Source organism: Heptranchias perlo, unplaced genomic scaffold (genome assembly GCF_035084215.1).
Source record: "Heptranchias perlo isolate sHepPer1 unplaced genomic scaffold, sHepPer1.hap1 HAP1_SCAFFOLD_297, whole genome shotgun sequence".
Classification (NCBI taxonomy): domain Eukaryota; kingdom Metazoa; phylum Chordata; class Chondrichthyes; order Hexanchiformes; family Hexanchidae; genus Heptranchias; species Heptranchias perlo.
Genome location: NW_027139309.1, coordinates 201,719 through 215,597, shown reverse-complemented (window position 1 = coordinate 215,597; position 13,879 = coordinate 201,719). Strand labels below are relative to the sequence as shown.

Genomic DNA, 13,879 nt, shown 5'->3' with positions numbered 1-13,879 from the left:
TTCTCTCTCTCTGTCACTTTCTCTCTCTCTCTGTCACTTTCTCTCTCTCTCTGTCACTATCGCTCTCTCTCTTTCTCTATCTCTGTCACTTATCTCTGTCACATCTCTCTCTGTCACTTTCTCTCTCTGTCACTTTCTCTCTCTCTGTCACTTTCTCTCTCTCTGTCACTTTCTCTCTCTCTGTCACCTTTTCTCTCTCTCTGCCACTTTCTCTATCTCTCTGTCACTTTCTCTGTCACTTTCTCTCTCTCTGTCACCTTTTCTCTCTCTCTGCCACTTTCTCTATCTCTCTGTCACTTTCTCTGGCACTTTCTCTCTCTTCTCTCTCTCTGTCACTTTCTCTCTCTTTCTGTCACTTTCTCTCTCTCTGCCACTTTCTCTATCTCTCTGTCACTTTCTCTGGCACTTTCTCTCTCTTCTCTCTGTCACTTTCTCTGGCACTTTCTCTCTCTTCTCTCTCTGTCACTTTCTCTCTGTGTCACTTTTTCTCTCTGTGTCACTTTCTCTCTCTCTCTGTCACCTCTCTCTCTCTCTCTGCCACTTTCTCTATCTCTCTGTCACTTTCTCTGGCACTTTCTCTCTCTTCTCTCTCTCTGTCACTTTCTCTCACTGACTCTCTCTCTCTCTTTCTGACTCTCTCTCTTTCTGACTCTCTCTCTTTCTGACTCTCTCTCTTTCTGACTCTCTCTCTTTCTGACTCTCTCTCTTTCTGACTCTCTCTCTTTCTGACTCTCTCTCTTTCTGTCTTTCTCTCCCCCCTCTCTCTCTACCTCTCTCTCTCTCCGTCTACCTCTCTTTCTCTCTCTCCGTCTACCTCTCTCTCTCCGTCTACCTCTCTCTCCATCTACCTCTCTCTCTCTGTCACTTCTCTCTCTCTTTCTCTCTGTCACTTTCTCTCTCTCTCTCTGTCACCTGCTCTCTCTCTCTGCCACTTTCACTCTCTCTCTGTGTCACTTTCTCTCTCTCTCTGTCACTTTCTCTTTCTCTTTCTCTCTCTCTCTCTCTCTATATATATATATATATATATATATATATATAAATAAAAGTGATGCATCTATATTGTGTCCATCATACATTCAAATATCCTTCACATGAAAACCTGATAGGTTCAAATCTCCCAGGAAAATTTCTGATTGGCTCACATTTTCCAGGATCCAATCAAAAACATTTATTTCACTGTTGCTGAGCAGATTACTCACAATCCTCGTTACCACAACCCAGTACCCCCTCCCCCAGTACCACGGTCCAGCGTCCCCTCCCCCAGCCCAGTGCCCCCTCCCCCAGCCCAGTGCCCCCTCCCCCAGTACCACGGTCCAGTGTCCCCTCCCCCAGTCCAGTGTCCCCTCCCCCAGTCCAGTGTCCCCTCCCCCGGTACCACGGTCCAGTGTCCCCTCCCCCAGCCCAGTGTCCCATCCTCCAGCCCAGTGCCCCCTCCTCCAGCCCAGTGCCCCCTCCCCCAGTACCACGGTCCAGTGTCCCCTCCCCCAGTCCAGTGTCCCCTCCCCCAGTCCAGTGTCCCCTCCCCCAGTCCAGTGTCCCCTCCCCCGGTACCACGGTCCAGTGTCCCCTCCCCCAGCCCAGTGTCCCATCCCCCAGCCCAGTGCCCCCTCCTCCAGCCCAGTGCCCCCTCCCCCAGCCCAGTGCCCCCTCCCCCAGTACCACGGTCCAGTGTCCCCTCCCCCAGTCCAGTGTCCCCTCCCCCAGTCCAGTGTCCCCTCCCCCGGTACCACGGTCCAGTGTCCCCTCCCCCAGCCCAGTGTCCCATCCCCCAGCCCAGTGCCCCCTCCTCCAGCCCAGTGTCCCCTCCCCCGGTACCACAGCCCAGTACCCCCCCAGGACCACAGCCCAGTGCCCCCTCCCCCAGCCCAGTGCCCCCTCCCCCAGCCCAGTGCCCCTTCCCCCAGCCCAGTGCCCCTTCTCCCAGTACCACAGCCCAGTGCCCCGTCCCCCAGCCCTATGTCCCCTCCCCCACTGCTACAGCCCACTGCCCCCTCCCCCTCCCCAGCCCAATGTCCCCTCCCCCAGTACCACAGCCCACTGTCCCCTCCCCCAGCCCTGTACCCCCTCCACCAGTACCACAGTCCACTGCCCCTTCCCCCAGCCCAGTGTCCCCTCCCCCTGGGCCACAGTCCAGCGTCCCTTCCCCTGGTACCACAGTCCAGTGCCCCCTCCCCCAGTACCACAGTCCAGTGCCCCCTCCCCCAGTACCATAGTCCAGTGCCCCCTCCACTTGCAAAAGCGTCACTTCTGATTGTCAGCAATGCCAATGGAGGGGCATTATAATATACTGAAGTCTGGAGTACAATATGTGCCCAGAGTCGGTTATACCTCAAAAGTGATCATTGCAACTTTGTTAGAAAGAATCATAATGGTCTCAGATATTTCAATGCAAGACAATGCAATGAACAGCCACCATCCTTTGAGTGAATGAAATGTCCGTGCGTTTCCCCCAGGTTGGACGCGTGGTGATCATCAATAGCCTCGGCTGAAGGTTGCACTCTGAGCCTCCCCTTGCCCTTGGTGTGTTCCATGAGTTGTAACCGGCCACGTGTTAGTTGAGGGCAGCTGAGAGCTGAATTTAACATCAGGAGCCTGAGAGGGTACAACTGTGCACAGTTTTGGTCTCCTTACCTAAGGAAGGATATATTTGCCTTAGAGGTGGTGCAGTGCAGGTTCACTAGATTAATTCCTGGGATCAGAGGGTTGTCCTATGAGGAGAGGTTAAGTAGAATGGGCCTATACTCTCTGGAGTTTAGAAGAATGAGAGGTGATCTCATTGAAACATATAAGATTCTGAGGGGGCTTGACAGGGTAGATGCTGAGAGATTGTTTCCCCTGGCTGGAGAGTCTAGAACTAGGGGGCATAGTCTCAGGATAAGGGGTCAGACATTCAAGACTGAGATGAGGAGGAATTTCTTCACTCAGAGGGTTGTGAATCTTTGGAATTCTCTACCCCAGAGGGCTGTGGATGCTCAGTCGTTGAGTATATTCAAGGCTGAGATCGATAGATTTTTGGACTCTAGGGGAATCAAGAGATATGGGGATTGGGCGAGAAAGTGGAGTTGAGGTCGAAGATCAGCCATGATTTTATTGAATGGCGGAGCAGGTTCGAGGGGCAGTATGGCCTACTCCTGCTCCTATTTCTTACTTTCTTATGAGAGGGGTGGGTCTCCCAGGGAAATGTTATTGGAGAGATTCCAAACACCAAAATGGGTATTTTAACAATTCTGTTGTGCATTATCTTTTTTTAATGTGTTTTTTATATTTTTACTACTGTATCCCCATGTTCCTGACAAAGCAAAATAGCAGCTGGAAATGTAAACCAGTATATATTCTGGGTGATTTGATTAGCTCTCTTTGTTCGTTGTTTATTGGTGGCTAGTTGCTGATTGCTGCTTCTTGATTGGGAGGTTTTATTCCGGCTTCCTACTTGCTCATTGGTAGATTCCCTTTTCAGTTATTACTTGTTTCTCTTTATGACATTTGAGCCAATCAGACACGACCATAACTGACACTTTGTGTGTGACCCTGAACTGTGACGGGCATGCGCTGGGTGCAAGACTTCGACATGGAGATCGAAATTATGAAAGGGTTCAGTCTTAAATACGTTACTTAGAGAATTAAATAAGGTTGGGGGTAGAGCTCAAGGTTGATAGAGGACCAAAGGATTCTAATGTTGCTGGAAATCAGGAGTGATATGAATGTGGTGCATTTATATTCACGCAGTGGAATAACTGTTGCCAGCTGGGTTTATGAAGGGGAAATCGAGTTTGACAAATTTATTAGAGTTTTTTGAGGGTGTAACTGGCAGGGTAGATAAAGGGGAACCAGTGGATGTTATATATTTGGATTTTCAAAAGGCATTCGAGAAGGTGCCACACGGAAGGTTGTTACACAAGATAAGGGCTCATGGGATTGGGGGTAATATATCAGCATGGATAGAGGATTGGTTAAAGGTCAGAAAACAGAGAGTAGGGGATAAAGGGTCATTCTCAGGAAGGCAGGCTGTAAATAGTGGGTTGCCACAAGGATCAGTGCTTGGGCCTCAGCTATTTACAATCTATATTAATGACTTGGATGAAGGGACCGAGTGTAATGTATCCAAGCTTGCTGACGATACAAAGCTAGGTGGGAAAGTAAGCTGTGAGGAGGACACAAAGAGTCTGCAAAGGGATATAGACAGGTTAAGTGAGTGGGCGAGAAGGTGGCAGATGGAGTATAATGTGGGGAATGTGAGGCTATTCACTTTGGTAGGAAGAATAGAAAAGCAGAATATTTTTTAAATAGTGAGAAACTATTAAATGTTGGTGTTCAGAGAGATTTGGGTGTCCTTGTATATGAATCACAGAAAGTTAACATGCAGGCATGAAAGCAATTAGGAAGGCAAATGGTATGTTCGCCTTTATTGCAAGGTGATTGGAGTACAAGAGTAAGGAAGCCTTGCTGCAATTGTACAGGGCTTTGATGAGACCACACCCTGGAGTACTATGTACAGTTTTGGTCTCCTTAAATAAGGAAGGGATACTTGCCTTGGAGACAGTACAACGAAGGTTCACTAGATTGATTCCTGGGATGAGAGAGTTGTCCTATGAGGAGAGATTGAGTAGAATGGGCCTATACTCTCTGGAGTTTAGAAGAATGAGAGGTGATCTCATTGAAACATATAAGATTCTGAGAAGGCTTGACAGGGTAGAGGCTGAGAGATTGTTTCCCCTGGCTGGAGAGTCTAGAACTAGGGAACATAGTCTCAAGATAAGGGGTCGGCCATTTGAGACTGAGATGAGGAGAAATTTCTTCTCTCAGACGGTTGTGAATCTTTGGAATTCTCTACCTCAGAGGGCTGTGGATGCTCAGTCGTTGAATATATTTAAGACTGAGATCGATAGATTTTTGGACTCTCGGGGAATCAAGGGATATGGGGATCGGGCGGGAAAGTGGAGTTGAGGTTGAAGATCAGCCATGATCTTATTGAATGGCGGAGCAGACTCGAGGGGCCGTATGGCCTACTCCTGCTCCTATTTCTTATGTTCTTAATTGAAGCAAAAAGATTTCTCCTCCAGGTACTGAAGTGGTTTTTGGTTGAGTTTCCAAGTTGGTGTCTATCTTAACGAGAAGCTCCCATGCTGCTCCCCAGCCTCCTGGGTATTGGCAGCAGCAACCATCTCCCTGTGTGTGAACCTGTGTAGAATGGGTTTCTATGTGAGCTTTGTGGGAGGGTTAATGACACGGGGCAGGATGACCCAGCATCGACTCATTTCTCCACACCCTTTCTGTGCTCTCTTCAGGTGACGATGAGGAGGAGGAGCCGGAGTTCCCCCTGAGCCCCCGCCCTAGGCCGCTCGCTGAGCTACAGCTGAAAGAGAAGGCAGTCCCGATGCCCAACGCCAGCTCCTTCTTCATCTTCAGCCCAACCAACATGTAGGTATCCAGGCAGATGGGAGGAATGGGGTGGTGTGTACAACCCAGATGCGTGCCATGGCATCTTTTCCGTCCACCTAAGAGGGCAGACAGGGCTTCGGGAAACTCAGTCCTGTAGCAGTAAGTGGTTACAACCCAGAACAACAACACATCCCTTGTTCCACTTCAAGTCTTGAAGGGTGAAAAGCTCCGCCACCTTCCTCTTTGCTATCCTGAAGTTGCTGTTCCCCCTTCTCAGGAATAGCTCTCTCTGGCCCCACAGACCTGCCTCTTGTTCACAGATTGCCTTCTCTCTGTCTCTTCTAGATTACGCAAGTTGTGTCACAGGGCTATCAATGCTACCACCTTCACCAACTTTATCCTGCTCTTCATTCTGCTCAGTAGTATCTCACTTGCTGCAGAAGATCCAATTCGAGCGGATTCCTTCCGCAACCAGGTGAGAGCCTTGCTTAGTGCAGGAGTGGTTGTCCTTGTCTCTGATAATCTGCCACTGTACACGAGCATTGTCCGATCTACCTTTTATTTTCAGTATTTTCACATTTATTGATCAATTGCCTCAATAATCCTCCAATATCTGCTCTTTGCATTTACTCTACAGATCCTTGCCTATTTTGACATTGCTTTTACTTCTATCTTCACCATTGAGATTGTTCTGAAGGTAATGCTTTATGTACTGCTCTAACTCTATCTCCATCTCTCCATCTCACTATCTATCTCTATCTATCAATCTATTTAGCTCGAGCTATCTATCTATCTCTCCAGCTCGATCGATCTATCTATCTATCTCACTCTATCTATCTATCTATCTATCTCTCCAGCTCGATCTATCTATCCATCTATCTATCTCGCTCTATCTATCTATCTATCTGTCTCGCACTACCTATCTATCTCCCTCGCTCTATCTTTCTATCTATCTATCTAGTTCGCTCTATCTATCTAGTTCACTCTATCTATCTATCTATCTATCTATCTCGCTCTATCTATCTGTCGAGCTCGCTCTATCTATCTATCTAGCTCGCTCTATCTATCTAGCTCGCTCTATCTATCTAGCTCGCTCTATCTATCTAGCTCGCTCTATCTCTCTATCTCTCTATCTACCTATCTCTCTCTATCTATCTCACTCTATCTATCTATCTATCTATCTGTCTCACTATCTATCTATCTATCTCTCTATCTATCTAATTTATCTATCTCGCTCTAGCTATCTATCTCTCTATCTATCTGTCTTGCTCTGTCTATCTATCTATTTATCTAGCTCACTCTATCTACCTATCTACCTAGCTCGCTATGTCCAGCTCGCTCTTTCTATCCATCGATCTTTCTCGCTCCATCTATCTGTCCATCTATCTGTCTCACTATCTATCTATCTATCTCTCTATCTATCTAATTTATCTATCTCGCTCTATCTATCTATCTCGCTCTATCTATCTATCTCGCTCTATCTATCTATCTAGCTTGCTCTGTCTATCTATCTATCTATCTAGCTTGCTCTGTCTATCTATCTATCTATCTAGCTTGATCTGTCTATCTATCTATCTAGCTTGCTCTGTCTATCTATCTATCTAGCTCGCTCTGTCTATCTATCTATCTATCTAGCTTGATCTGTCTATCTATCTATCTAGCTCGCTCTACCTATCTATTTAGCTCTATCTAGCTCACTCTATCTATCTATCTATCTAGCTTGCTTCATCTATCTAGTTCACTCTATCTATCTATCTATCTATCTATCTTGCTCTATCTATCTGTCTATCTTGCTCTATCTATCTGTCTATCTCGCTCTATCTATCTGTCTATCTCGCTCTATCTGTCCATCTAGCTCGCTCTATCTATCTATCTAGCTCGCTCTATCTATCTGTCTAGCTCGCTGTATCTATCTAGCTCGTTCTATCTATCTACCTATCTATCCAGCTCTATCTATCTATCTCGCTCTATCTATCTCGCTTTATCTATCTATCTAGCTTGCTCTGTCTATCTATCTATCTATCTAGCTTGCTCTGTCTATCTATCTATCTATCTAGCTTGCTCTGTCTATCTATCTATCTATCTAGCTTGCTCTGTCTATCTATCTATCTATCTAGCTTGCTCTGTCTATCTATCTATCTAGCTCGCTCTATCTATCTATCTATCTATCTAGTTCGCTCTATCTATCTACCTATCTATCTATCTATCTCGCTCTATCTATCTGTCTATCTCGCTCTATCTGTCCATCTAGCTCTATCTATCTATCTCTATATATCTGTCCAGCTCGCTCTATCTATCTAGCTCACTCTATCTAGCACTGTCTATCTATCTATCTCTCTATCTCTCTATCTACCTATCTATCTCTATCTCTCTCTCTATCTATCTCTCGATCTATCTCTCTCTATCTATCTCACTCTATCTATCTATCTATCTGTCTCACTCTATCTATCTATCCATCTCTCTATCTAATTTATCTATCTCGCTCTAGCTATCTATCTCTCTATCTATCTGTCTTGCTCTGTCTATCTCTCTATCTATCTAGCTCACTCTATCTATCTATCTACCTAGCTCGCTATGTCTAGCTCGCTCTTTCTATCCATCGATCTTTCTCGCTCCATCTATCTGTCCATCTATCCAACTTGGTCTATCTATCTATCTATCTACCTATCTATCGAACTCTATCTATCTCGCTCTATCTATCTATCTAGCTTGCTCTGTCTATCTATCTATCTATCTAGCTGCTCTATCTATCTAGCTCGCTCCATCTATCTATCTATTTAGCTCGCTCTATCTATCTATGTAGCTCGCTCTATCTCTAACTTTCTAGCTCGCTCTATCTATCTATCTAGCTCGCTCTATCTATCTATCTATCTCTCTATCTATCTATCTATCTCTCTATCTATCTCACTCTATCTATCTATCTATCTCTCTCTATCTATCTCACTCTATCTATCTATCTATCTCACTCTATCTATCTATCTATTTATCTATCTGTCTCTATCTATCTATCTCTCTATCTAATTTATCTATCTTGCTCTATCTATCTTGCTCGCTCTATCTATCTAGCTCACTGTATCTAACTATCTCTCTATCTGTCTTGCTCTATTTATCTATCTAGCTCACTATCTATCTATCTACCTAGCTTGCTATGTCTAGCTCGCTATTTCTATCCATCAATCTGTCTCGCTCCATCTATCTGTCCATCTATCCAACTCAGTCTATCTATCTATCTCGCTCTATCTATCTACCTGTCTCTATCTATCTATCTGTCTAGCTCGCTCCATCTATCTATCTATCCATCTAGCTCACTCTATCTCTATCTTTCTAGCTCACTCTATCTAACTATCTAGCTCGCTCTGTCGCTCTATCTATCTGTCTATCTATCTCTCTATCTGTCTCACTCTATCTGTCTCACTCTATCTACCTGTCTCACTCTATCGATCTATCTATCTCTCTATCTATCTAATTTATCTATCTCGCTCTATCTATCTAGCTCGCTCTAGCTATCTATCTATTTATCTATCTGTCTTGCTCTATCTATCTATCTATCTATCTATCTCTCTATCTATCTATCTGACTATCTCTCTCTATCTATCTAGCTTGCTCTATCTATCTAGCTATCTATCCCTATAGCTCGCTCTGTCTATCTATCTATCTTGCTCGCTCTAATCTATCTATCTATCTATCTATCTCTATCTATCTATCTATCTCTCTATCTATCTGGCTCGCTCTATCTATCTGGCTCGCTCGACCTATCTATTTGTCTAACTCGCTCTATCTATCTATCTCTCTATCTTTTCCAGCTCGCTCTATCTATCTTGCTCTATGTATCTATCTATCTCTCTCTCTATCTATCTATTTATCTATCTCCCAGGCTCGCCCTATCTATCTATCTCTCTCTCTCGCTCTATCTATCTAGCTTGGCCTATCTATCTATCTCTCTGTCTCTCTATCTATCTGTCTAGCTCGCTCTGTCTATCTATCTATTCTTGCTCTATCTATCTGTCTCTCCATCTCACTCTATCTATCTAATTCGCTTTATCTATCTATCTATCTCGCTCTATCTATCTAGCTTGGTCTATCTATCTATCTATCTAGCTTGCTCTATCTATCTATCTATCTATCTATCTATCTATCTATCTATCTATCTATCTATCGCGCTCTGTCTAACTATCTTGCTTTATCTATCTAGCTCGCTCCGTCTATCTTGCTCTATGTATCTATCTATTTCTCTCTCTATCTATCTATCTATCTCTCTAGCTCGCTCTATCTATCTATCTTTCTATCTATCTATCCATTTCAATCTATCTCTCTATCTATTTACCTATCTCGCCCTATCTATCTAGCTCTATCTATCTCTCTCTCTCGCTCTATCAACTATCTGTCTCGCTCTATCTATCTCTCTAGCTCGCTCTATCTATCTATCTTTCTATCTATCTATCCATTTCTATCTATCTCTCTATCTATCTATTTACCTATCTCGCCCTATCTATCTAGTGTTATCTATCTCTCTCTCTCTCTCTCGCTCTATCAACTATCTGTCTCGCTCTATCTATCTATCTATCTATCTATCTATCTATCTATCTATCTATCTATCTATCTATCTATCTATCTATCTGTCTCTCTATCCATCTGTCTAGCTTGCTCTGTCTATCTATCTATCTTGCTCTATCTACCTATCTCTCTATCTCGCTCTATCTATCTAATTCGCTTTATCTATCTATCTATCTCGCTCCATCTATCTGGCTTGGTCTATCTTTCTATCTATCTGTCTAGCTCGCTCTATCTATCTCACTCGGTCTATCTATCTATCTATCTATCTAGCTCGCTCTCTCTATCTACCTCTCTCTATCTACCTGACTCTATCTATCTATCTATCTGGCTCGCTCCATCTATCTATCTATCTATCTCACTCTATCTATCTATCTATCTATCTATCTCACTCTATCTATCTATCTCTCTAATTTATCTATCTCGCTCTATCTATCTAGCTCACTCTATCTATCTATCTATCTATCTAGCTCACTGTATCTAACTATCTCTCTATCTGTCTTGCTCTATCTATCTATCTAGCTCACTATCTATCTATCTACCTAGCTCGCTATGTCCAGCTCGCTATTTCTATCCATCGATCTTTCTCGCTCCATCTATCTGTCCATCTATCTGTCTCACTATCTATCTATCTTGCTCTATCTATCTACCTGTCTCTATCTATCTGTCTAGCTCGCTCCATCTATCTACCTGTCTCTATCTATCTATCTATCTATCTATCTATCTATCTATCTATCTATCTATCTATCTCGCTCCATCTATCTACCTGTCTCTATCTATCTATCTATCTATCTATCTATCTATCTATCTATCTATCTATCTATCTATCTAGCTCGCTCTATCTCTATCTTTCTAGCTCGCTCTATCTAACTATCTAGCTCACTCTGTCTCTCTATCTATCTGTCTATCTATCTCTCTATCTGTCTATCTATCTGTCTCACTCTATCTATCTATCTCTCTATCTAATTTATCTATCTCGCTCTATCTATCTATCTAGCTCGCTCTATCTATCTCTCTATCTATCTGTCATGCTCTATCTATCTATCTATTTATCTAGCTCACTCTATTTAACTATCTATCTATCTATCTCGCTCTATCTGTCTAGCTTGCTCTATCTATCTATCTAGCTCACTCTATCTGTTTATCTACCTAGCTCGCTATGTCTAGCTCACTCTTTCTATCCATCGATCTTTCTCGCTCTATCTCTCTGTCCATCTATCCAACTCAGTCTGTCTATCTAGCTCGCTCTATCTATCTATCTAGCTGCTTTATCTATCTCTCAGGTTTGCTCTATCTATCTATCTTTCTATCTCCCTCGCTCTATCCATCTATCTAGCTCGCTCCATCTATCTGTCCATCTATCCAACTCAGTCTATCTATCTATCTATCTACCTGTCTCTATCTATCTATCTACCTGTCTATCTATCTATCTATCTATCTATCTATCTCGCTCGCTCTATCTCTATCTATCTAGCTCGCTCTATCTAACTATCTAGCTTGCTCTATCTCTCGATCTCTCTATCTGTCTATCTATCTCTATCTGTCTCACTCTATCTATCTATCTGTCTCACTCTATCTATCTATCTATCTGTCTCACTATCTATCTATCCCTCTATCTATCCAATTTATCTATCTCGCTCTATCTATCTAGCTCGCTCTAGCTATCTCTCTATCTATCTGTCTTGCTGTATCTATCTATCTATTTATCTAGCTCACTCTATTTAACTGTCTATCTATCTATCTCGCTCTATCTATCTAGCTTGCTCTATCTATCTATCTATCTATCTATCTATCTATCTATCTATCGCGCTCTGTCTAACTATCTTGCTTTATCTATCTAGCTCGCTCCGTCTATCTTGCTCTATGTATCTATCTATTTCTCTCTCTATCTATCTATCTATCTCTCTAGCTCGCTCTATCTATCTATCTTTCTATCTATCTATCCATTTCAATCTATCTCTCTATCTATTTACCTATCTCGCCCCATCTATCTAGCTCTATCTATCTCTCTCTCTCGCTCTATCAACTATCTGTCTCGCTCTATCTATCTCTCTAGCTCGCTCTATCTATCTATCTTTCTATCTATCTATCCATTTCTATCTATCTCTCTATCTATCTATTTACCTATCTCGCCCTATCTATCTAGTGTTATCTATCTCTCTCTCTCTCTCTCGCTCTATCAACTATCTGTCTCGCTCTATCTATCTATCTATCTATCTATCTATCTATCTATCTATCTATCTATCTATCTATCTATCTATCTATCTATCTGTCTCTCTATCCATCTGTCTAGCTTGCTCTGTCTATCTATCTATCTTGCTCTATCTACCTATCTCTCTATCTCGCTCTATCTATCTAATTCGCTTTATCTATCTATCTATCTCGCTCCATCTATCTGGCTTGGTCTATCTTTCTATCTATCTGTCTAGCTCGCTCTATCTATCTCACTCGGTCTATCTATCTATCTATCTATCTAGCTCGCTCTCTCTATCTACCTCTCTCTATCTACCTGACTCTATCTATCTATCTATCTGGCTCGCTCCATCTATCTATCTATCTATCTCACTCTATCTATCTATCTATCTATCTATCTCACTCTATCTATCTATCTCTCTAATTTATCTATCTCGCTCTATCTATCTAGCTCACTCTATCTATCTATCTATCTATCTAGCTCACTGTATCTAACTATCTCTCTATCTGTCTTGCTCTATCTATCTATCTAGCTCACTATCTATCTATCTACCTAGCTCGCTATGTCCAGCTCGCTATTTCTATCCATCGATCTTTCTCGCTCCATCTATCTGTCCATCTATCTGTCTCACTATCTATCTATCTTGCTCTATCTATCTACCTGTCTCTATCTATCTGTCTAGCTCGCTCCATCTATCTACCTGTCTCTATCTATCTATCTATCTATCTATCTATCTATCTATCTATCTATCTATCTCGCTCCATCTATCTACCTGTCTCTATCTATCTATCTATCTATCTATCTAGCTCGCTCTATCTCTATCTTTCTAGCTCGCTCTATCTAACTATCTAGCTCACTCTGTCTCTCTATCTATCTGTCTATCTATCTCTCTATCTGTCTATCTATCTGTCTCACTCTATCTATCTATCTCTCTATCTAATTTATCTATCTCGCTCTATCTATCTATCTAGCTCGCTCTATCTATCTCTCTATCTATCTGTCATGCTCTATCTATCTATCTATTTATCTAGCTCACTCTATTTAACTATCTATCTATCTATCTCGCTCTATCTGTCTAGCTTGCTCTATCTATCTATCTAGCTCACTCTATCTGTTTATCTACCTAGCTCGCTATGTCTAGCTCACTCTTTCTATCCATCGATCTTTCTCGCTCTATCTCTCTGTCCATCTATCCAACTCAGTCTGTCTATCTAGCTCGCTCTATCTATCTATCTAGCTGCTTTATCTATCTCTCAGGTTTGCTCTATCTATCTATCTTTCTATCTCCCTCGCTCTATCCATCTATCTAGCTCGCTCCATCTATCTGTCCATCTATCCAACTCAGTCTATCTATCTATCTATCTACCTGTCTCTATCTATCTATCTACCTGTCTGTCTATCTATCTATCTATCTATCTATCTCGCTCGCTCTATCTCTATCTATCTAGCTCGCTCTATCTAACTATCTAGCTTGCTCTATCTCTCGATCTCTCTATCTGTCTATCTATCTCTATCTGTCTCACTCTATCTATCTATCTGTCTCACTCTATCTATCTATCTATCTGTCTCACTATCTATCTATCCCTCTATCTATCCAATTTATCTATCTCGCTCTATCTATCTAGCTCGCTCTAGCTATCTCTCTATCTATCTGTCTTGCTGTATCTATCTATCTATTTATCTAGCTCACTCTATTTAACTGTCTATCTATCTATCTCGCTCTATCTGTCTAGCTTGCTCTATCGATCTATCTAT

General features: G+C 42.6%; 1 protein-coding gene across 2 annotated transcripts in view; it reads left to right on the top strand.

Annotated features, from left to right (window-relative positions):
- Positions 1–13,879, top strand: part of LOC137311116 (voltage-dependent L-type calcium channel subunit alpha-1S-like) — a 183,881-nt gene that overhangs the window by 128,117 nt on the left and 41,885 nt on the right. The window contains exons 17-19 of one of the 2 annotated variants that reach the window (XM_067978483.1): positions 5,286–5,418; positions 5,725–5,854; positions 6,017–6,076. In XM_067978483.1, coding sequence (XP_067834584.1) covers positions 5,286–5,418; positions 5,725–5,854; positions 6,017–6,076 — 323 coding nt within the window. The remainder of the gene's footprint in view (positions 1–5,285; positions 5,419–5,724; positions 5,855–6,016; positions 6,077–13,879) is intronic. The other variant, XM_067978484.1, reaches the window with a different exon arrangement.